Source organism: Calidris pugnax, unplaced genomic scaffold, assembly GCF_001431845.1.
Source record: "Calidris pugnax isolate Ruff unplaced genomic scaffold, ASM143184v1 scaffold56, whole genome shotgun sequence".
Taxonomy (NCBI): domain Eukaryota; kingdom Metazoa; phylum Chordata; class Aves; order Charadriiformes; family Scolopacidae; genus Calidris; species Calidris pugnax.
The window spans coordinates 3,427,591-3,453,428 of NW_015090839.1; the positions used below are offsets into that span (position 1 = coordinate 3,427,591).

A 25,838-nucleotide genomic window follows, 5' to 3' on the forward strand; every position below is an offset into this window, starting at 1 on the left:
CAGTTTTCTCAGCTACGAAATTTGAGGGAGCATATGGTTGACTGGTTAAACAAGTCCCAGATCCTTTTCAGAATCACTGCTTCCAAAGTAAGCAATGGTCTTTGTTCCTAGAAGCAGGAGTTTGCCACAGGCCATATTAAGAAGTCAATTACTCAAATGACCCACCTCACTTGTTATTAAAAAAATAAATAAAAATTAGGCTGTTTGATTTACCCACATCACTGTATAACTCTCCATCACCTGTTTGGTTCACCTATGCATTTTAACAGCTGTGTCCTTTATCTGCTCATAACACTACACCCATTACATCTTTCATACTCTTGATCAAATAATGTGGTGCATGTAGCACACATCACCCACCCTGCCATATTTCCACGTCCTCAAGGGCAGCACTACAGCAGTTATTAAACTGGAGTTTGGTTATTTTCAATTGTCCAGATTTTACTAGAAGGCAGAACTGATGTTTTCCAGATCAGTCAATGTTTGCATCTCTAAAAAAGATTTTGGTAACAATTATTTAGGCCTTGAAGGATTAAAAACCATATATACATCACACTACACATGCAGAATATTTTCTGATCACTGACACTGAACTATTTTGAGGGCATCAACTGGCACCTTTCCAAACACAGAGTAACTTCCTTGCCGATAAGCTTTGTCTGCACTACGAGCGATCACTTAAGATCTTCATCACCCATACTCCATAGTGAAATCTTCCTTTGATTAAATAATTTAAAGAATCCTTCAAACTTTGAACTTACCATAGTGAAGTTTTCAGTGAGGTGGTTTTGGGGTTCTGGTTTGTTTGTTTTGGTTTTTTTTTTCAGTTTTGGATTGTTGTTTTTTTTTAAAAACAAACCCACACTTCATTCCCATAGCTTCACTTTTCAATTGCCTGCACTGAACCTATTTGAACTGATTTCCATTTCCTCATTCTTTCCTCCAAAAGAAAGACCATGCTCTCTAACTCTAGCATAGCACATTTAAGTGTCACAAGGACTTTCATAAATTACACTATGCATAATTAACCTCAAACTAACATTGTACTCCCTCACCGTTGAATGTCCCAGCCATACAAGATGAAGGAAATAAAAATCATTCTTACAAACACACTCCTTGAACGCAATAAGAAAGGCTCATCATTTTATAACCACATACCCCAGGTTTATTCTCTTCGGGTAACTCAGCCATTACCAAAAGTAACACTACCTGTTATCTAGTTTTCTCCAGAAAAAGATCCTTCAGCCTCTGAGTCAGAAGGTGACCTAGGAACATTGGTGGCTCAAATGCCACACAGCTACCAATGCATATATTAAATCTTCCTCTCTAGGAAGATTTCTTCAAATTCTACCGAATGTCAACCACTTCATGCCTACTGATAAAAAAAAACCCACCACCTTAATAACATTACTAAAAAACCCCAAAACCGAACCAAAAATACCAGAGGTACAGACCCAGTTAACAATAGAAGAGAGTCTCAATATAAGAACTCAGAAACTAGAAGTTATTCCCATTAATTACTTAAGAGAGCTACATAAGGTGCTTGGTATTGCAAGGTATTAGCTTCCACCACCAAACCAACTACCATGTTTAGCATTAGGCTGCTCTAGTCACAGTACATACAGAAAATAAATAACTTTTGCTCCCTGGTGGCAGGAGGTCAGTTAAACTCTCAAGGAAGACGTCTCAAAACAGACCATTATTTGCAGTAAATGGCAAAATACTGAACAAGAGCAGCACCTTACCATCAGGAAAAGGTGAGGGTAAGAACAGTCCCCCTTGGCAGCACTCATATTGGAGTTCATATTTCAGATGGATTTTTAAACTCAAGGAGACTTTCTGAAACCAAGTTGTCTTTTTTTTCCCCAAGATAAGCTTTAAAGTAAACAGAAAGCAATTCTGTGAAGTCTGATGGGCTGTGATATACAGCAGTTCAGGCTAGAGTGTCATAATGATTCCTGCTGGCTTTACAATTTATGAATGTAGGATCACAGCCACAAATTGTGTTTATATACTGAAAAGGAGGGGCACTTCCCCACAGAAGAAAGAAATATCAGTGATTTTCCCCCTTCAATTCTAGCGTTTCATTTTTTTCTCTCTCACTTTTAGAAATCTGAGCCGATCCAGTAATTTTGACCTTTTACAATTAGAATATTTTACATTGTTCACAGCTTACAAATTCCCTATTTCACAGGTCACAGCAGTCAGTGTACACAAAGGGCATCTGGAGATTAAGTTTTCTTCCAGAGCACTAACCAGTGAGAGACTGTCCCTAGAATCATAAAGCAGGTTTCACATCCCAACTGTAAATATTCTTACTAGTCATATAAGCATCTTTTTTTAATGTTTCTTTGCTGCAATATTTGTAACAGTGAGGCACACTAGCTAATTATGCATTTCTTGGAAGTATTTTTGTTTATGTAGATGCAAGAGCAAAAAAGGAAGATTCCTGTATGTCTTTTCCCTTAGGAGCTTCCTTTCCATTGGATTTCAGTCTTTATTTTCTGTTTTCCCCTCTCACTAGGTTTAATGCAGCTTTATCTGTTTCTTGGTCACCTTCTCATTCCCTCTCCCTTGTATTCATCCCCTTTATGTTCAACCACCTTTCTCAATACCAACAATAATTTCCTTAGAGTCTTTTAATCCCCATATATGCATATTACTTAGAAGAACATGGGGACAAGGGAGGAAGGAAAATGCATCTCTTCTGAAACACTGTGAGTCAGGGGAAGAAAAATAATAAATCACTTCCCCTGATAACATGCCACAGAGTCTTTCAGCCCACTGCCTCTCCCAGTGAAACGATTAACATGTGGAAAGGAAGGAGGAAAAGGCAGCTTAGGCTTTGTTCTCCCAGCTCTCAGGTAGGGCTGCCTCTTCTAAAATGGCCCTCTGAAACACACCATTTCAGCTGTAATACAAGGGAAAATGAACAAAGCATTGCCTCAGCTGCAATCAGAACATTTCCTGTGTGCTGTGACACAGCAGCTCCAGGGCTGCCAGTCTGCATCAAGACACATAAGGAACACAGAGGTCTGAGCACAAGCCTACTGTGCAGCCCTCCCACACTAACGCAGAGAAAAACCTCTAAGCTAAGTAAAGCCCACATAAATGAGGGAACAGACAGCAACGAGACATTCAGATGGGAAATCAGAAGGGGCCCAGAGAGCCTTGAACTGACTGGGAAATCCTTATTAATTCAATTGAGAGCACTGGGAGAGTAGATTCAGTTACATCCAAGACAAGCGACTACAAATAGGCCTCAGAAGCGCAGCACTGGAGCTTAATGAAAGTAAGTAGCATCAGACAACATAAGCAAACACCAGACTTCATCTATCTAGTGCCCTAGGTCATTAAACATTTCTTAAAGTTGCATCACAAAGAAGATCAGCACAGGCTACAGCTCTAAATACAGGAAGGCTTTAACGCCCCATTCCCACTCCCTGTTCTGCTGCTCCTCTTGGAAACCCCCTCCCTCCCAAGCACTTCCCCTAAGCCTGGCCCTGCTTTCCTGAAGCACACAAAGGACACCGAGATTTTCAACACAGAAGGTAAATAAGGGAAGATATCAGCTAAAGCAACCCATATCCTGTCTAAACTAGAAAACATCAACACGGCCTCCTCTGAGCCTGATTTATACTACGCTTTATGCTCTCCAGGCGGGAAAAAGGAAGGGGGAAAGGGAACAGGGAACCACACACCCAAGTACCACACTCCTCACACAGCAGACCCAAGCCCATGGCTCCAGCACCCCTCCTCCAGCCCCACTGACCTGCAACTGCCCACAGCCTGTCCGTCCACAGCTCCGGCCTCTGGGGGAGCAGCCCAGGCCACCCGGAAGAAGGTGGCCACCCCTCACACCGCAGCGGAGCCCAGCACAGGGCCCAGGGGCTGGCGGCAGCAGCACCATCAGCAGCAGCACCATCAGCTGCAGGCCCTCAGCACCTTCCTCAGGTGCCTCATATGTCCCAGCTCCAGACAACCTCTTCAGGCTTCAGTGGCTGCACCTGTTGCCCCCATCTACCTATTACTTAACAGGAGAGGAGACCTTTTATATGCAGTATTTGCTTGGGCTTTTAAGAGCAGAAGTTGCAATGAGCCAACAGACCAGGATGAGAAAGCCCCGGTCTGTGAAATCACTGGCAATGGGACATCTAGACAGGGGTGAGGTTTTACCACTGCTCAAGGCTGGGGAGAAGCCACAATATCACAAAGCAGAGGTTGGTAGAAGTTACTAGAAGGAACCATCTAGCCCGCCACCTCTAAAGAAAGAAAAGCCAGCACTCAAACAGCTGAGGACAAAAGAAGGGTGCTGTGACCCAAAGGGAGAGGCCTGTGGCTGGGCAGTCACAGGTGGGCTGCATCACGGTGACAATCTCGTTGCTTGTCCAGCTGTCAGGAGTGCACCGTTGGGTGAGGGGAATGCCTAGGCTCCTTCTGTTCCCTACCAGTATCGAGCAGGGCTACTCTGTGCAGTGCCTGGCCACACAAATGGTACCATCTGTCCCACCTTAATGTCAAGGCACATCTCCATTCACTCACAAGAGCTACACCAGGACTGGGTTACACCTCTCTCGGAGGAGACTGACTGGAGTCAGAGCTCAAGTAACTTTCTTTGTACCTTGCCAACATCTTGGGTGCAAACCATCTCCCCTGTTTCTGTAGGAGACCCCATGTTTTATCTAGAACCTCAGAGAGGACTGAAGCTCCCACCAAAGACTTCATCTGCCTGGGACATACATGATGGGCAAGCTGGGCCCTAGTAAAACTAGGGCAAGTTTTACCCTTGTAAAACATGGCACTGAGATGGTCTGTACAAAGGCAGGGTCTGATGTCAACACCAGCAGTACAATTCAGGACATTGCTATTTCAGTAATACTACCAGAGGGATCCAAATAATGCCAGCCAAGATGGAAAGGGGATGAGCCTAATTTCGAGCATTAGGAAAGGGGATCAGTAGTTATTGTTTCTGAAAAATGTTATTCAAGGAAGGTGGGCTTAATTTGTGGCTTTACTGCCCACATTGCATGTGTAATTGGTAAATGTCCCTTAAGATTTTAAAGGACTTGTAAATCCTTAGCTTAGATACATATTTTAAGACAAATGTGCAGAAGTCAGTGATGCATTCAGATATGACGTGTTTCTAAACAGATATTTCATAGATCAAGGCAGTTATAAGCAGAAACAACTAAGACCTGTGTCATACAGGAGGTCAGAATAGATCATAATAGTGTCTTCTGGCCTCAAAACATATGATGCAAAGCAGATAATAAAGCCTAAAGAGATACCAGTAAAGCTGAACTCTTGAAAACTGATAATTGTAGACAACTCAATGCCTATGTGTTTCGCTCAAGATGGGTAACTCGGTGGAAAAACTACATTTCTGTTCATGAGCTGTCTGGGCTGATATGGATTGTACCATTTCTCTGGGTCATTGTCCTAGCACTTCCTAGGGCACCTCACTTGCTCCAGTACCTTGTGCTACACTGACTGCTGTTACCATGATTTTAAAATGAAACAAAAAAAAAAGGCTTCAACCTACTATTTAAGACTGGCTCCAAAGCATAAAATCTGAATTTAAGTTTTGCTATTAGTCACACATTCCCATCAAGGCAATACCATTAATAATGCGATCGCCAAACCTGCAAGGCCTCTTTCTAGCAATAGTATTCACGGAACACTATTAGAGAGCAGTGATTGACATCCTTCATAGTCCTTCATAGTTCATGACTAACACTGAAGTACTGAAGTACAGACTTCCTGAGCAAAATTGTCTACTCAATCCATGTACCCTTCTAAAGTAGGGACACCATCGCATCTCAAATGTGAGACAACAGACTGTCCTCAGTGCTTTCTCAGACAGGCTTAGATTATCAAAACTGGTATTTAGCTTTTGACATATATGGCCTTAGGAGTATTGAACACAGTACATCACCTGTCAAAGATGGAGCTGCATATGCTGGAAAACTAAACCCCCATTTCTGAAAATGTTGATTCCCTGTCAGATCCCCTGTCAAGGCGGAATATTGTGGCATTTTATTTTTAATTTATTCAACATCCTCTAGATGCTGTAAATGAAAGATTAGAAGGTTGTAATTTAAATATTCAGTGTCAGTATGTAGCAAAGAGCAAGATTCCTGCTGAGAATAAATATTTTTTAGCAGCAGTAGTTCAGCTTGTGAATTATTTTTTCAGTGTTTGTAGAAAGCAGAAGATGCTAACAGACATCACTGTTTAGTGTTTAGCAAGCAACAGAGTGCCAGGAATTGTCACCAGGTGGACTATTATAATGAGTGAAGAAAACAGCATTAGATGTGTCAAGTGGGAAGGGGATGCTTGTGAGCTTTTGCTCTGCAGCACATAGCCTGTTGGTCCCATGTAGCGCTACCTACAGGAGGTGAGACCTCCTGATCATAAAGCACTTGAGAATTCTTCACTTGAGAGAAACATCAAGACAAAAACAATTGGTAGCAAAATTTTATTTTCCCAACTGGATCCCCCCTTTTGGAGCAAAATGAATCTAATTCATAGGATTAATCTCTGATGATTCAAATACCAGAGAGTAGGATCGAAATCATGCGGTATTTTGTGGGAATTAATTCTCCCCCTTTGTCTGTGGGGAGACTGGAGTGAGCTAACTTCTGAGTTAGAGGATATTTCTGCATTTTTTCTACTTGACTTTTTTTATCCATATATGTCAAAAGCTAAATACCAGTTTTGAACATCTAAGCCTGTCTGAAAAAGCACCAAGGACAGTCTGCTGTTTCACACTTGAGATTTTACTTTAGAAGGGCATATGGATTAAGCAGACAATTTTGCTCATAAAGCCTACGCTGCACGTTATTAAAATTCTCTGGAGCGGTTCTTTCATAAAAAAGTAGTGACCAGAGCCATAAGCCAGCAGGCATAGTCTTGAAGCTGTTACTAGTCCAGGGTAAAACTGCTTGAAAAGTGGAGCGGTCTGTAGAGCATGGAGACATTGGTAGCTCTCAATGCAGAGGGTTCAGCTGGCAGCTGGAGTTCGGCTCTGAGGGCTGGCCTCCACAGAGACATGCCAGCCATATGCCCAGGGAAGGAATAACATTAGCAAGAACAGAAAAATTAAATCATGGCTTAAAAAGCTAGGAGCCAGACTCTTCAGTCCTTTCTATTAAGCAGCAAGTGAAATCCTTGCTTGTTACTACTAAAGAGGGAAGTCTCCTTTGAATGACTAAAAGCAAAGACTTAGGGAAAGGGCACTGGATACCAACAGCCATTGCACTGCTGGTCCCAGGTTAGATGATGCTGCATCTGGAGGAGAGTGCAGGACAGTAATGATCCTGGATAACTTAGCTAGTGGAATCACATCTGCCCTTATCTTCACCAGGACTCCACACCACTAGTCTCTTCATGGGACTTGATACACCTCCTGTGCCTGCATTTACTTCCCTGCATCAGCACCCCAAGTTTTGTCTCAAGTTCCCCAATAGCAGTAGAGCTTGAACTTCTCTGACACGTCCAGCCTAACTTGCACCTCTCCTTAAGGAAAGAGCTGCTGAAGACATGGAAGATGAAATTTGCTTTCTCCCAAGCACTCTGCAATGAGCAATGCTAGGCACAGATTATTAAACCTGGTGTTTATTTTGATCAAGTCCAAAAAATATTTGCTCCTGATCAAAATTTCTACTCATTACTGCTGTATTATTTCTGCAGAATCAACCTGCTAGTTAAGACCTCCCTCCCATCTACTCATACTGTATTATTTCTGCAGAATCAACCTGCTAGTTAAGACCTCCCTCCCACAGCCTTTTCCAGCGAAAACAATAATCCAAAATTTAAAGCATTTCAAACATTTAGAGTCTGTGGGGAAATAAAAAAAAATCAGGCTATAATGGCAGTGTAAATTGAAGATGCAAGCACTCCTGCATCCCTGTGAAACATTTTGGAGTACCAAGTCAAGATGAGCAGACAAGGGAAAGCAAAGCCAATCTCAGTGTGCCGGAGACTGAAGCAACACTATGAGCACAGCTTCTTTCCCAAAAAGAATTAAGAATGGAAAAGAGTTCCTGGTGATTTAGTAAATTTGAAGAGGCTCACTGCATGGCAAAAAGCTCTTGTTCATCAACTTGTTTCTAACACCCTTCCTGAGAGTTCCTGAGAAATGCAAGGTCCCGTGAAGATATCACAAAAAACCCCACCTAGGTTTTTTTTTGGCAGTAGTTTCAGTGGGAGTAGAAACAGTCTTAGACCTGCCTTGAAAAGACAGGATGTGTAAACTCAGTTGGCTTTTTCTAATTATTTACAGAGCAGTTAAAATGGCTTCTTTCTTCTGTACCCTTGGCACGAACAAATCAATAAAATCATAAAAAGATTAGACAGACTGAAAGACCAAATGAATGACTGACTCGCAAGATAGATAGATTTTGAAAAGACACAAAAACATGCAGAACCATTAAGGCCAACACGCCAGTTGATAGATGCACTCAGTGTACATGCACACACTGCACAAAAGAGTGTTCAGCAATTGCAGCAGAGCAATTCTAAAGACTGAATTTTTCCCAGGAGTCAGGATGTAAAGAAAAATGGCTCCAATCTATACCAAAAATTACACGCACACACACATGCTGTGTTTCTGGGTATGATTTCCTCTTTTATATTCCAAAGCTGCTGCCTTACTGATGTGGCTTTGTATGTTCAGATCAAAGCAGCAGCTGCCAGAGCTCTGCTATTGTTTGGGGTTATTTACAGAAGGGCAGAGAACAATTATTCTGAAGGTACATGAGGGCTCCAAAACAAACAGGCTGAGACAGAACTGAGAAAATCTGGAAGCCAATTTGCCACGTGTTACATATTACACACCCAGATCAGAAGTGCAAGTCCCCATTCTCTCTCTTTTCTGACTTGAGATGATTTGTTCACTTTTTAAAAACATATTAATGTTCTATTCTCATGACCAGATCACCTTCCTTTCTCATATACCTCTGATGATTCCATAGTCTTTTCAAGATCCAGTGAAAAAATGATTGCTCTCTACTTTTATGCATTTAAAATCGACCTTGTCAAAAATACAATTTCTTTCTTTATTTTTAGATCTTTCACCTTCACTTGTTATTTAAAACTGCCTTCTTTTCAATCTCTTTCTCTCTTCTCACATGTAATTTAGTCTCTTCTAATACAAGATATTTTTCCTCTGCGCTTCCTTGATGCCTCTTTTACCCAGCTAAGGTACCACGTCTTGTCAAACCTCATCCAAGAACACATTTCATTCTTTTATACAGGAGGTGCTTTATGATTCTTTTCCTGATGATACTTGTCTTTGGGCTCCTGATTCAAATTGAGAAGGAATATTGCTGTTTTGTTCCAGTAAGAAGCAGGATCAGATTCCTGTTACATGGGTGGCACTAGCACCTATATGTACACATATAAATGTGTCCATCTCTCTCTCTATGTATATGGCTCTCTATATGGAATGAAATGCCAGGAGTGAGATACAATTAAAACAGTAAAATTCTGATTGAGCCTACAGAACTGATAATCACATGAACATTCATTTATAACGTGAATATGTCTATGCCATAATTACATAATTGAAAAAAAAAAAAATAGTCAGGAAGAGTCCACTTCAGTGTTATCTCAAATTACCAGACAAGAGCCTCACCAAAGCTGTGAAGTTTCATGTCAGTGGTGTTTCACTGACCTCCTTCTACTTGCCAAGGAAAACAACAGAAGCCACAAGTTGAGACGTTTCACTGAGCGCAAAGAAGAAAGCCATCTGAACAGACAGGCATTCAGTCACAGCTGAAATGACATTTCCCAACGTGCAGGCCAAAGGGAAGCCACACCGATGTAAAACTCAGCAGACCATTTCACAGGGTAAACAGATCACACCGCTATGGCACAGGGCCAGCATCACCCCTTACCTTTTATTTACAGAATTAATTCTTTTTTAGGACACAAGCTTTAGTATTTCTTCTTACAGCAACAAAGCTGTATTCTTACAAGCATAACTCAATTTCCCTTTCGCTATTCCGATGTAATTTTTGAAACTTGGGTCAGAGAATACATGAGGAAACCCCCACATCTATTTAAACTTATTTTGCTCTGTAACATAGAGCCTATCAAAAGTAGGATCAGCATTATATAGAGGGAGCATAGTAAAATGAGTATAATCACCATCAAAACACGCTTTAAGTATCATAGAGAAACCCAAGTAAGCAAACTGCAGCTTTTGCAGACTCAAGCAGCTTAAGTGAAAAATTACTTCAGCAGCAGCAAAAATTTAAGTTGAATGCAGTGTTGAAAAGACACATTAAAAAGTTCAGAGCAGGATCAGAGTTTGCTGTGTACCTAAGATAGCCATCTAGTTCTGACGTGTAGTAACGAAAGAAGCAAAATGTCATATATGGAGAATATTATAAACCAGGTAATCCATTACCTAGTCTGCAGATACTTCAGCCATCCAGAAGAGTGCGGCATGTAATCATGTGCAAGAGTAATGTCATTTATTAATAACCTCATTATTCAGTCCTAATTATTCTGTCGTTTTTACGGAAATTATGACTGGATCTGAAGTATAGTGCATAAATCCCAAGCCTATAAAACTGTACATACTACCCACATTTATGGCAATCCAGTTATTGTTGGTGTAGGAAACAGAGCATTTGCTTCAGTTTTGTTTAAGGAGCAGGTCCATCATTTCTCCCTATTTCTGAAGACATAGGCAGTGGTATAAGAAAAACTATTATCTCTTTCAATGTGCTGTTATGGAAACTATCTACAAATGCAGGCAATTCTAAGGAGAGGGGAAAGAAAACTGGTAATAACACTTTCAGATAGCATGGTAAGATTTTACCATCTATGAATAGAACATTGCACACTTATTCTTTTAAGTATGTCTGTATCTTCCTGCTCATTTCAGTTCATTTTCGTTATTTCAGTTTAGGCATTTTTTTTTTAAGTGTTTGTATGTGTGGCATTTTTTATTGAATTAATGGTATCTGTATGAATAACTACATCTAAAATTACACATATCCCATGGATGTTGATTTCTTTCAAGAAATTATTTGCCACGTGTAAAAGGGAAAAATTTGCTTGCCACGAATCCACCAGATTGCAGCAGCAGGACAACCTGGCTTTTAATATTTTGGAAAACATTGCATCGTACAGCAGTTTATTACTGCAATGTTGTGGGTAATAAACAAGAATTCATTACTCTTTCACATGCACTAAATATGTTTGCACAATACCTTTGTACTGATGATATTAAAGCCATTACAGACATTCATGACTTCAGATCCTAAAGCCTCCTGGCAAGCAGGTGACTATCATTAGCTACACATTACTGGAAAGCTGAAACACAGGTGATTCAATGATTTGCCCAAAGACTTGCTACTGCAGAGATATGTAGAGATTATTATTATCTGGAGACTGTTGTGGTGATGTCGATTTGAGAAGTCTATCCAATAGTGTCTATCCAGCCTCAATGTCACAGCAATGCTCCTGACAATCAGCCAGGAGGTGCAGGCGGCTCAGAATTGCCCACCGGAGGAGGCTCCTGAACCATTCTCTGGGAGAGCTTAGCCCTCTCCACTGAGTAAAGAGAGACTAGTCTCAACAGACCAAATGCTGACTAAATCTAATCATTAGTCTAAATGTGAGTGCCCATACACTCCTTCTATGCCGTTTATGTTTACTCATTTGAATAATAAAATCTTCAGAGCAGATTATGTCCCCAAGCTGTCCTGTGAAAATACATGGCTGCCTGTTACATGGATACTATACTTACCAGAAAAAAAATAAAACTAGGATTTTCTCTTTCCAGAAGAGAGACCCTTAATATCAAAACAGAAGCTCTGAGGGGACTGAGAAGATGTTTTTACCAAAGCCAGGCTAGACTACCTATCTACTATGTCAATGTATCAGTATTTCTCTGATAATACAATATATGCCAGGCAGTAATCGGGTTCTGGATGTGAATTGGTTCATCTATACTTGCTGCCTACACAAATATTCTGATCTTTCTTGCCTGTGAACATACTGCTGGGTCACAACAGAATGCTGTGGAAGTGAGGTAGGGGACTGAGGAGTGTTATGTGGGGGGCTAGCCTCAGTCTCTAGCCACTCGGGAGATCCTAGAAGCTATAGATAGAATTCCCAGTGCTTAAATAAAGTAAGTTTGAAGTGTGGGCCAACCAAACAGAAGTAGCATTGGGACAGTGGACTGGTCACTAAAGTGATTTATAAACAACTATCTATAGAGTAACACTCCCACTGAGCTGTACTGCCACAGCACAGGGGCTCCTCATCACCCCTTCCCTTACAGTACTCTTGAACTAACAGCAAGCAAAACAATGTACAACGCTGCAATCACCACCTCATTTTCCACTGTGAGATTTTCTTCACTCAGCAACAGTAAGAACCAACTCAAACTCCCCTACAGTTTTTTGATGCTTAGGAAATAGGGTTTGGGCTTGTTTCACCTCTGTATTTGTATTTCACCATGGAAATTGTATGTTAGCGAGTTTGTTGGTACTTCAGAGAATTCTCTTCAGAGAATTATCTTGAGATGTGGTTTCAATGCCTTTGGGAAATCTTTTCTTAGATTTTCTCCTCTTGTGCCTTTGCAAAATCTGTCCAGGTTTTACACTGGACACACTGCAGCTTCAGAAGACCTACTGCTACTTGGAAGCAAAAGCTCTGGAACTATTGTCACCGGAGGCAGAATTTGAGGAGGGTGTTTCAGTACTGCTACAATCAACAGTGTTCGCAGTTCATGGGTATTGTTTTATCCCACAGATAACGGACCAATTTCCAGTGCACTTGTAGTCCAAAAAGCAGCTAAGCACCTCCCTTTCAATCAGTACGCAGCCTGCAAATTTCCAAAAAGTGCATTGGCAATAAATGCACACACAGACCTTTCTTACACAAGTAGAAGTTGGATCCCTCCATATACTACTGGTGCAGAATGGTAACACAGGGAAAAGGCGTAATCCTTCTCTTTGCTCATACTTCCCTCTCTGCTAAAAATTGCAGAGTGGGACCAGGGCTGAAGAGCTGCAACACAGCTTTCCCTCACTGCCAGAAGTGCTCAGGTAACGGTGCTGTGTGAGGGCAGGGCTGAAAGCCCCTGATGGCAGTGCTACTGCTTCTGCATAAAATAACTTCACACTCTGCCCTTCAGTAATTCCATGGGGATGGTAATGCCACAACTACTGCAGCCTTGTAAGGATTAAGTCATCAGCCTAAGAAGAACACTCCAAAAATAAAAATAGGCTTAAGAACTCCTAAGAAAGGATTTTTAATTTTAGGCACAAATCTCATCCCACTATGAAACAGAAACAAATATCCTTTCAGCGCTGTGACCAAAAAAGAGATGCCGAAAACAAAGCAACGCATTACCTCACCCAATTACAGATGAAGCTACTCTTCCACCCCCAAAAAAAGGGAACTGGCTTAAAATATTTTACTATACATCCCTCCTTTGGTTTATCTTAACTGCATTTCTATACATCTATAAGTATCTCTAAATTCTGCTGTACTCCCACAAATCTCAGGAAGGGGATGTTTCTGTTACATTTCTGGCCCAATCAGTAAAAGCAAAAGCAGGAATCTTATATGAAAGTATGTTTGTGTTTGGCCATTGAGTCTAAACATGGTGCAGATCCCAGAGATAAATCTGTGATAAGTTAAAACACATTTTTTTGCTTTCAAAGCAAAGTAACCGAGAGCCTCAGTTTTCTCAGAATAATAAATACTTCAGATGACAGCAATTAAATCTCATGGAGAAAACCTGATCCATTAAGTACAATTCATGACTCAGAAGTGATCTCCAAGACTGGCAATAACCCTGCCCACCTGCCCACATACCTGTCCCAAGAACTCATACTCATTTAATTACCTCACAACAGGAAAAAAATATACAATCTCTCTCACTTGTCATATTTACATTGCTTAAAATTTCCCCTTAGTATTTGGCAGTGGATCTTTTAAGGTTAAGGGCATTAAGTTTTTATTCTTCACAAATGCTGAGTATCTAAAATCCTGTGAAAGTCAACAGGGACTGACTAGGCTCAATACTTCTGCAAATTAGAGCTAAAGTAGAAAAAACATCTTAATAACCTCCTAATGGACTGCTGAAAACCAGAGTTTCAGCAACCAAGAAAACAGAAATTTGAGCACTTTTCCCCTTATAACAAGGAAATAACTGACATTTGAAAACTATAAAAAGAGGTGAAAGGAAGAGGAATAGATTTGTATTTTAATTCCATTTAAGTGAACTGGACAAAATGAGCTCCCTGAAAGAGCAAAGCAGAAGAATACCTCTCACAAAATAAAGAAGAAATATTTCCTTACGATCCATCAAAGTTTACCTGAAACAGGTAAGAATCTTTTACTTTTCTCTTTCCCATAGCAAGGGAGGTGGCTGGCACCCGTTCAGAGGAATATCTTCCCACAACCCACTCTCTGCACTCACACTTTGTAGAAACATCCCCCAGCCCTTTGGATCCCTAAACAAGTCTCAGAACCCAAGTTCCTCTCTCCTATTTTCAGACACCTCCCTTGCCAGAGTCACTCTTTGTGCGGTTGTGAAACACAATGATTTCTCAGGTTTGCCTTGACTAAGGTCAAAAAATATCAGACTGGAGTCATGGTAAAAAAAAGCATAAGATCTTCTAGAGATGTCATTTTTTTTGTTATAAAATGAACATCAGATGCAATTCTAATATAAGCTTAAAACGGACTGCATCTCTATTTCTTTAATTACTCCCACTCCCACTTTCTTAGACGGGTTCCAGCTGCTTCAGATGAGAGTTTGGCTTTAAAGTAACATCACATCTTCCAAGTACTGCCCTCAGTTTGTACAACCTCTGTATTCACATGCGACTGCTACTCTCCATTACAATCAAGTTTGAGATAAGTGCTTTTAAAGATTTTACCTGAAATCAAGGCATTTCAGTACTGAAAACCCCTTTCTGAATTCATGTCCAACTAGTTAGGAGTAACTGAATCTCAGCTATGCAAATACCACTGATGTTTTTTCCACAGCTCAGTTTGATAAATATTTTCTCTACCTCCTTAGTCCCCCTACCTGCCAGCTGCCCCACACCTATGCTAGGCTGTTCCTATTATGAGGGACTATCCACATATTCATAGGAATTACTAGAAAATACATTAATTTCTATATATATTCTGTGAAACTTCTGATCTCAGGAGGTGTTAAACTTTCATATAGGTATTCCATATGATATATATTAATAAGGATGTTTTGTACATGCTTATACAAGCACACTTGTCTTATTACTTCAAGCCTGACCTTAGCTTTATCGCTGGGTTTCCTGCACCCTACTTTTGGAACTAGATGCAGGTGGCAGAAGCAAATGTTTTAAATGCAGTAGATTATGTGGATTTCAGCCCTGGGAAGGAATACTCAAGTTAGGATGGTCTCATTTGCTGTCAGAGGCACAGAACTGCTATAGTCTGGCAGAGGCTGAGAAGTCCCCTCAGTCTCCATTCTAGGTTTGTCCATAGCATTTTAGCCAGAAATCTTCAGGTCCACAGCATCAGCTGTTTTCATCTGAGATGAAAAGGAGTAACGTCAAGGAAGCAGAAGGTGCGGTTGTTTTCTGTGCTGGTTAGCACTGACCTATGGTACAGTCCACACTTCGCAAAACGTTACTTGCTTCCCATAGAGCAGAAGAGATAGGCCCTACAGCCCAGCACTACTGTCAAGAACCTGTTTGCATTCAAGTCCTTTTTTACACAGCTCTGCCAATGAACACAATGAACACCTCCTTACTATTTTCAACAGTGAACCCTGAACATACCTTCAATCCTTTCACAGGCGGGAAAACAACAGCATGGCAAACACAAAATGAAGATGCTGCTTTTCAGATGTACTTAGGTTGCTCAGCACATGAGCTGAGAGAAGAAACTAGAAAATCTCCAGCTGCACCACGAGATGGTGCTCAGCCCCCTCTGTAACAGGCACTTGAAGTACCACCAGAGAAAGGGAAGTTTCCTTGGACTGGGGACTGACACCCCCATCCTAAGCACACACAGACCGTTGGGCTCATGGATGACTCTCTCTATGCAAGCCCTGCTGGATACAGCATTCCCTCTAAAATACCTCTCTGCTGCTGGAGGAGTCACCCAGCCAGCGAGAAATTGCAAAAAATACCCCTGAGTGAGTCTGCCGAGCTGGAAACTTTAAATTTACCACACTTGTGGCAAAAAAATCTTGAAGTTTGGATAACCCTTTCAGTTTATTCAGGAAAACAAGCTCCATGAGCACTATGAAGGAAAAAAAAAAAAAAAAAGAAAAAAAAAAAAAAAAAGAAAAAAAAAAAAAAAAAGAAAAAAAAAAAAAAAAAGAAAAAAAAAAAAAAAAAGAAAAAAAAAAAAAAAAAGAAAAAAAAAAAAAAAAAGAAAAAAAAAAAAAAAAAGAAAAAAAAAAAAAAAAAGAAAAAAAAAAAAAAAAAGAAAAAAAAAAAAAAAAAGAAAAAAAAAAAAAAAAAGAAAAAAAAAAAAAAAAAGAAAAAAAAAAAAAAAAAGAAAAAAAAAAAAAAAAAGAAAAAAAAAAAAAAAAAGAAAAAAAAAAAAAAAAAGAAAAAAAAAAAAAAAAAGAAAAAAAAAAAAAAAAAGAAAAAAAAAAAAAAAAAGAAAAAAAAAAAAAAAAAGAAAAAAAAAGTCCTGCATTTTCATACAGTTTTGATGCTGCTCTGTCTGCTCTGTTGCATTTTAATATGCTTGAAATAAATCAAAGTGTGACCAGTGAGAGAAATATTATAAACTTTGATTACAATGAGAACCGATCAATTTTATTGGCACTTCTTTCAATGGCAAAGATGATTTAGGAAGAAAGTTTCCCTTAATCTAACAGCAAAATATCATAATATAACAAATTGGAAGCAACAAACTTTTATTCTTTCAGCTACAACAAAACACAGAACTAAATAAGACTCTAAGAGCTAAACTCCCAAGAATTCAAGAGTAGCCCCATGTTGGATGGGAGACTGCAGGTTTGTTTAAATTCTTGAACGCTGTATGAATATTTTTCAGTAGGCAGTTCCAAAGAAGCTAACAGCTTGGTGAAGGTGGCAAGAGCTTGCAACCCGAAAGATGATGCGAGTCAAAAGCAATACCAGCTACATTTCTTTTCCCTACCAGTTAAAAACAGTTGGCTGAATAATTTCAAAAAAGCTTCGGCTAAAAAAAAAAAAAGGGGGAACAGAAAACACCCTAATCCAAATGATGTCAGCACGATTAAAGTTTTTTAGTACACAATTAAACCTTTACCTGAACCTACTCTTGCATTAACAGTTAATTAGCATAATAACTTCCCTGTTTTGTTTCAGGCTTGTTGCTGATTCTCTACTTCAAATTCATGAGGAAACAAAAATAGTAAGATATCCTTGGATGATTAAAACGGTACCTGGTGATTTGACCTCTAATTCATGCTCAGGCCTGGATACTGTGAAATCCACCAAGAGGAAAAAGCTATTTTTCCATAATGAAGTGTGCACACCTGACTGTTTAATATAGCAACTACTGAAGTGACACGAATCAAAAAGATATTTAACTGGGAAAATTACTTGAGAAATTCTCTCAGGCTTTCTAACTTTTCACATTCAGAATGAAAATGTTCAGCATATTGCATTTCCCACTAGCTAGAAAATGGTTTATGATGATAAAAAAAAAAATCTTCACCACTGATCAAACACATCTGGGGCTTATCGGCCAGGTTCCTTGTGATGTCAATATTTCCCATGCATTATACTCCCTTTGCACAAGAGAAGCAAGAAGTCAAAGAAGGCATCACAGTTGAAAGTTTTGCTAAGGGCAAGTTTCCAGAGAGGCAGCAGCAACGCAAGCTTGCCATGTGCATCACATACCAGCGGGCACCAGCTTGAGTGAGCGAGATCCACCCTGGGAGAAGAAGGGTTCTTGTTCTCTCTGACTCATTCTGTCCCTGCTCAAACAGTAAATATCTCTAAGGTTGTTCTTTCAGAGGCAGCCCACAAACTTTCAGCTCACCTTTCCTCAGCTCATTTCAGAGAGGCCAAAGTTCAAGCACAGAAGCACCCATGGATGCTTTTAAAGTAAACTTCTATCTTACTCCTCAAGCACCTGTGTGCAACTGCAGTTCTTTGCTCCCCGAGAGCACTCTTCTCCCAGCAGTGCCTTTGCCAGACAAACCAGCCTTGCAGTGCAAAATACAGGCAATGTCAGGGCCGTGGTGGTGGAAGGACTGTAGCCACCCCTGACAAAATAGGTGGGTGGTGTGAGGACTGTCAAGCGTGGAAAAAATCTCCCAGCTGTGGAGAGGCAAGTTTTCTGTCATTATCAACACTCTCACTCTTCATTCATGGAAACGATATCCAGTATTTAAGTACTAATGGAGTCACTGTTTGATTTTAAGATAGTCAACAGCCTGACAGGTCTTAATCCCAGAAACGACACATTTAGTACTGCTACACAGCTCCTTGGTATTACCGCTCACACAGCAAGTTTCCTCAAACTCATTGCATTGTATAGAAAAAGAAAAATCAAGAAATGGAAAAAGAAATGACCAAATGCTCAATGCCTGGACACCACAGGTGACACCGTTTCAGTTCTAGCCCTCTATTTCACCATAAAGGCAGCAAAAGCATTGCCTTTTTAAGCCCTTTTGCATGATTTCCACAAACCTTGAAGGCTCTAGTTGCTTCCTGAGTGTGCTGGGTACAGCTGGGAGGGAGGTAATGTTCTCCATGGCAGCCCACATGGTGCAGCGGTTTGGATTTGTGAGCAAAACAGTGTTGATAACACACAGGCTGGGAGAGAGTGAGTGAGCAGCTGTGTGGTGCTTGGCCACCTACAGGGGTTAAACAGAAACACTGAGGGCAAGTGATGACAGTTCCTCTGAAAGAAACACAAATCAATTTATACAAAGTGGCCAAAACAACAAACTGAGAAGCCTACAAGATTGTCTATCATAGCCTGCTTTTTTTCTCTCCAGGCATCCTGGATGAGATCCTGCAAATATTGCAACAGGAAAGGAAGTGAGACATCCTGTTTTCCCCAAACAGACATGAGAAGGGAAGCTTGTATTATAACAACTGGTGGATGAGAAAAAACATTGCTGACCAGCAACTAGCTAATTCAATGTATCATTAAAACAAAATCCAGCATCACGTGACTTCAAAAGTTATCCTATCCACAAACTTCTTCCTAGGTTACTCCTAGGTTCACCCACAGCATCTTTCTCCTCTGGCAGAAAGGAAAAAAAAACCAAACCAACAAAAAGCACCACCCCAACCTTTTCTTATTCCATAATTTTTGTTATAGCACCCAGAATACCAATACTTAATTGGAATTTCTAACATTAAGTAATGGGTATCTAGCTTAGTGACTGACAGGGTGACTGATATCATTCTGACTCTGCCCCCTTCACAACAGTTCTCATTTTTAATTATAATTCCATGGAAGGGGTCAGAGGCTACACAACTTGAAAATTCTCTGCATAAAAATATACAGTACAAAGACAACCTTTCAAAAAGTGGTGAGGAGTCCAGAAAAGCTGCTGGGGTGGGAATGAGAGCCATTAAATGGGCAGAGTTGTTTTCCAAAAGCAGGTCATTGATTCCTGACAAATGATTGCTGAGTTTCCAAGGTTAGCTTTCTTTCTCGTTAGGTCCCCCCACAGCAATTTAGTTAAAAATAACGCAAAATGTGTTCTGCCAAGCCCAGCTCGCAACAGCGCCATCTCTTCAAACTGATGACCTTGGAAGACCTGCTGAAGTCTCTCCCTGAACACTAGAGCTGAAAAGCCAGAATTGAGACTTTCAAAGATGTGACAGTATCAGCTGGAAAACGAAGGCCAACTGCTGCTAAGAGCTGGAGCTACCTGAAGTCTCGTAAACATGGATTTGCATTTGTAGCTCAGATTTACAGTCCCTGAAACATTATGGGATGCAGGGACCTTGTGATATCACAAACTTCAGTTTAGGATTGCAGAAATTAATTAATTATGTTACAGCAAAACCTTAATCTTCATAGCACTGCCTTGATGAAGAGGATTAAAGACACTGTGAAAAGCTTTTGCTCATTACACCCAGTGTTCTGCACCCAGTAATGCAAATCACTAGAAGCTCCTTACTGGTCACTCCTTATCCAGTATCCACGGAGCCTTAAGGCTCACTGATTTGGCCTTAAATTTAGTGCTAAGGTAGCACCCAACACAGCAAGCAGTGCCTGTGCTGATTAGTGTTTGCTTTTCTTTTTCTTTCTAACTATTCAAAGTCTCATTAGAGATGCTCTCTCTGGGTTATTCTCAGACAAAATTAATCACATATTAAATACTCACTTCTTCCTAGACCCTAAAGCATGAGTTTCCAGTTTTGTGCCAATTTTCTTTGAATAAAAGAACAAAGTGGATGTTCTAGCAACTAATTACCAAATCTAATTTACAGAAGACATATTGTCTAGACGGCAACGACGCAGAGCAGCTTCTCATATGCGCTTCACCTGTTGCCTCTCCCCAAGATGGAAGATGTCCTTGGGGAACTCAGCCCCAAAGGGTTTTGCCCTCTCCATTGCAACTGGTAACTGCGTGGACTTTGTCGCTGCCTTTTTATAACAAGCTCAGGATCACTGTTTCACTTTGTAGGGGTACCCAACCAACCTCTTCACGTTACATCTTCAGCCTCTCTACTGGTTGAACCTGAGAACAGGGAGCAGCAGCAGCCTCACCTCTCTCAGGCTGTTGGATCCAGCATGGTATGTTTTCCTCTAAAAGAATTCTTAGTTTACCATCTGAGAAAATACCTGGACGACTGCTGTTTCATCATTCAACAAGAGGAAAAGTCTTCCAAAATCAGGCTTGGTCCCTTCCCTTCTTCTGCATGGCACTACAGCAGCAGGACAAGGCCAGACCAGCACCCTGAGCCTGAGACTGCTCACCGGTGGGACGGTTCTCCACTGGGCTGTACAGATTCTACAGACACCAGCTTTGCTTTCACCACGACAATATGACATACTAATGATTCATCACTTTTCAGGCTGCATAAGCTTTCATTTCTTCCTGATTATGTTTAAATGGAGTTAGGAGGTACTAGTCACTAATATGATGTGTATGTTTAATCACACCTCTTCACTTCCCAAATAATGTTTTCATGTGAGAGTACTATTAAGCTTTTATTAAAATGACAGCAACATCACTAGGAATCAGATAAGTGCACTTGGTTTTACAACATTTTGATTAGATTAGCACAGCTTCCCATTTACTTTTGATGATATGGAAAAAAGAAACTTTAAACCTCTCCCAGAGAGTTCGCAGGTTCGTATTTTATGTTTTTACAGTGGCACTTACTAAAACAAAACATTAACATTGCATTGAATTAAGGCACTGAATACAGTAAGCATGGCAACTGAGAAGGGAGAACCAATCTTATATTCTAGCTGTCTTCTATTGTCAAGGACGAGCCCAAAATGAATTGGATCTGAAACAACACGCTAACCATGGGGCCTCCTAGATCAGGATCAACTAATAGTGATTGGACTGTCATTTTTCATCCTCTTCCACTTGTGCTTTTAGCAACAGGTACAAGAAGAGACCAGGGTTTGCTGAGGCTTCACAAGTCACATGAAAATAGGTAATGGCTTGTCTGTCATGCTTTAGTGAGAAGAAAAGGCCTCATTATAGAACAACAAGCAACAAGACAGAAGTCTTCGCTGTCCCAAAGCCAGCTACTTTTGGAAGATCAAACCTCCCATAAGGGTATTATGAAACAGTGTGACAGTGACCAGTGACACATCACATAAAAGATTTTGGAGAAGGAGAGAGAACTAGGCCAAGATAAATAATACAAGCAGTGTCCTAGAAAGAACACGAAGTGAAGACACCTCCAAAAGCTAGTAAATCTATAGCACACACAGCCATGTCCTCTGCATTTAATATTGGGTAGGATGCTGAAAACTGTCCCATCTGGGCTGATATGAAGTGGGGTCACTGAAAAAGGAATATGGAAATTAAGGACTAGATACCTTTGAAAAAATGAAGAAAAATCAGAGCACCAAATATTATGACACAAACTATAAAGCTATCACAATAACTTTAACTTTCTCTAAAGTGAACTATGTATTTCAAGAAACAGTTTACAGATGGATCAAAGAGCTACTATTCTTTAGGAAATACTATTTTAAAACCCAAAATATATGTATGTAAAAATATAAGGGCATTTAAACTATACCCATTTTCCCCATATATCCAGCCAACAAAATGGTGTTACCTATTATATCTGCATTATATTGAGGAATCATTCAATGCACCTTCACACAGCAGATTTTGTGATCTTGATCCTGCTTTTGGTTGTGCTGATTTTACGCTCAGAGGAAAAGAGAGCTACCACCCAGTTCCATCTGTGTAAGCAACAGCACTGTTGGGTCCTTCTAAATTCAAATTCTTATCAGTGTGCAGAAACAGATAAGATCAGTTTAGGTATCTTCAAAAGTGAAAGGAGAGGATGAGATAAGTATTAAAATAAAAACAGAGAAAGTAAAAATTGTAGCTACTCTAGGAAATTACATTAGTCTTCTTCATAACTGTGAGATATGACAGTGATGAGAAATAGAGGGTAAGAAGAAATGATGTAAAACAGTATTTTGCATCAGATATATGACAAACCAAAGATATGTAAGCAAAAAACCTTCAATCCTTTCAATGCAAATTAAGAGCAAGTACATTGAAAATTAAATGCTTACCTGGGACAATATACCAGACTCTTCTCAAATAGCATGAGGTGTGGTAGGTTCTTTAGCCTATGCGCTCCACAAAACCCCAAAAGTACAGCTCTGTTTACCTTTAAAACCATGCACCAGGTTCCTTCTCTTCAGTTAGCAATGGTGACTGCTGGACCTGAAACCCTTCAGCTGGTTGGGAATCCCATTTGTCAAGTTACTTTAAAACGCTTCTGCTCATTTCAACAGACTCTGCCAGACCCACCTATATGTGGATAACTCCTTCTGCACAAATAAATGTCACTGTGCCTGCAAGAATGGTTACAGAGATATTTGGTCTGCTCCTGCCTAAACATATTTTATTCATGCAAGAGTATGCAGTATTTCATCAATCAGTTCCCAGCAAGCTCCCTTCAGGAAAGCAGGACAGATGACCCCAGTTATTGCAATAGGCAGCAACAAAACAAGGTATTGGAGGCACGAGGAGTAGGGTTCATTTTCAGCAAAGCATCATAAAAAATAAATTAGGAAAACCTAAAGCATTTAAAAATAAATAAATAAATGCAAACCTTCAGAGGAAGGCTGTATTTAAAAATGCAACAGGCTCAACTATTAAAAATGCATGGAAGCAAAATGATTCAAGATGTTTTGATGCTTACGGGGAAACTAACAAAAGCATTGGATTCAGACTGTCTTCCCAGTGCTCTGATTATAGGATTCTGTTTTCCCTTTTTTTCTTTTTTGAATGTTTCTCCCAATGACTGATGAATTTTGATTTGCATGAAAACCAGACCATTGCTCCTTGCTACTAAAGCTGATTTCCCACCTGAAGATAGTCTTCCATAGCTAAGCCTTTAACAGCCAGCTGTCATGAAAAGTTGAAGATGATCACAAAAACATCGGATTGCTGTCCGGTACCAGAGGAACTGATACGGATACTCAGATGACACGCAACAACAAGAACTATGGTGGAAGTGTTTAGACAGAGTTACAGGTGGCTAAGCAGTAGGAGCATACGAACTCTTAGGAAGCACAAGATCCTATTTTTATGCAAATATTCTCAGCGCTGCTGGGTGAAAACTGGCAATCTCAGTTAGCAGAGATTCAAGACAGTACTTCCAATTACACAGTCTATCTTGAAATACAGTGAATACAGTGTTAAAACTTTGAAGAGCAAATGGAATTCAACAAGAGCAGTCAAGCTTTGAGTCACACAGGACTAATCCCACATAGCCCTGCAACGGGGCTGAAGAAGGCTGTTGGCTTGTCCCTGGCTACAGGGTCCCAGGGACAACTTCCCAAGACCAAAAAACTGATTGCTTCCACTTCCCTGCAACGTAGGATCTCAACCACCTGGCAGTGACCAGGAGGGAAAGCTGATCTGTGATCTGCTTATGTATGTATTTTTTTTTCTATTTGCAACCACAGAGAGCCTTTTAAATTTTGCAAATATTGTACATGGGGAAAAAAACCCCAAAGAATTGTTGTCTGCACTCTAACACTATAAACCTACTCTTAGTCCAAAACTATGGCAAAGCTCTTAGGAAGCTGCTTTACAATCAGATTTTCTTGGTGCTGCTAGTATTGGCTCTGCTACTTGAAAGCTCTGTGTTTGCTTTTGGGGCTGCAACACACTTCTTTCCACCTGCCTGCTAGCCTGGATGGGGCTCACGAGTCCACAAAAAGACCACAGCTTCTAGAAAACACATGGACCATCCCTGCCTTATAGCATTTCCAAAATCATGTTTAGCCTTCCATAAATCTTTCCACATAAAATCTAACACAGAAGATGTGCCAGCTCAGGAATCAAGTAACACAAGCCCCAAAGCACACTTGAGACCTAAACAGCTCTGTTCTTCGGGAAGCGATTTTTACTTTGAGGCCTACATCAACTTCGACCAGCTCTTTGAAGCAGAACAGGAAAGATTTAGTTTGTTCAATTAGTCTAGAATTGGATAAGATCTTTCACTATTATTTTTCACAGAGATTTTATAAGTTGTTTTCCCTACTTATACAGACTCAAAGCGATCTTCAGTGACCCAAAGACTCAGCTGGAATTTACTACAGAAACCTAAGAGTAGTAAATCCCATATAAAATGTTATCAAGTAACTCTGATAACACATAACAAAATCTAATAGCTAATTTTTCCTTCTTCTATACACAAATAAAAATGACTTTGAATAAATATCAGGTTAAGCTGTCACCATTCTGAAGTGAGAGTTTGAGGTGGGTTTGTTTTGCTTTTCAAATGTGCATAGCTTTTTTGTAGTGGAGAAATGCATACAGTACCTGTTGGTATTCTTATGTGGTTCTTTAAAAGTTTTCATAAAGACAACAGGTTACCAGTGAAATATAACATCAGCTCATCAGGTTCCTCAGGTGCTCTTCTGCAAAGCTATGAAATAACAGTTCATCTCCTTCTTGGAGAAACCTAACACAAAATTTTCACATACAATCACCGTAAGGTCTTCCCGCCTCCCCCCCAGCTTCATATCCCACCCAACCCTTCAATTTCAGAAGACGTTTTTTAAAAATAAAAGAAAAAAAAATAAAAGAAAAGAAAAACAGCTTATAAAACAGCAAAGAAAATAAAGTTATTTTAATATATATAGAAAGAGAACAAAATGAAACTTGAGGGAAAACTTACTGGCGTTACAGTTTATCCTGATACAGTCTAGATGGGGAAAAATAAATGAAAGATGAAATTGCATCCTTCAAGGTAACAGCTGCAGACATCCAAAAACAATCAGTCCACCCTTCCGGGGACAGACACACGCAAAGAGATGTGGCCATTTTATACTTATATACAGTCTGAACAAGTTCAAGTGTGGGTGTATATGTATAGTATATTCTACATAAATATTTGTTACATAAATATATATATATAAAAATATATATACACATATGTATAGAGAGATATAGCAATATACATATATATCCACATGTTGACACCAAAAGCTATTTTCTTTTTATAGAAACCTATGCATCTAAGAGTATCTTCTGCTCCAGACCATGAACTGATGTGAATTACAATAAGAAAATTGACAATTAAGGCACAAAAAAGTCTCCCTCAAAATGCAAGTCATACTCCAGTGTCATTTTGCTTTTTAAAGTCCTTTAGCAATTTCTCTGAGAAGCTTGA

The 25,838-nt window shown here is 40.0% G+C and overlaps 1 protein-coding gene across 18 annotated transcripts in view; it reads right to left on the bottom strand.

Annotated features, from left to right (window-relative positions):
- Positions 1 to 25,838, bottom strand: part of NRXN3 (neurexin 3) — a 925,309-nt gene that overhangs the window by 605,347 nt on the left and 294,124 nt on the right. For 15 of the 18 annotated variants that reach the window (XR_001412018.1, XR_001412017.1, XR_001412016.1 and 12 more), the window contains one exon: positions 25,344 to 25,370. The exons of the other annotated variants lie outside the window; for them this stretch is intronic. Coding sequence is in view for 12 of the 15 variants with exons in the window: in XM_014941872.1 (XP_014797358.1) it covers positions 25,344 to 25,370 (27 nt within the window). In the remaining 3 variants the exon portion in view is untranslated. The remainder of the gene's footprint in view (positions 1 to 25,343; positions 25,371 to 25,838) is intronic. 18 annotated transcript variants of the gene reach the window in all.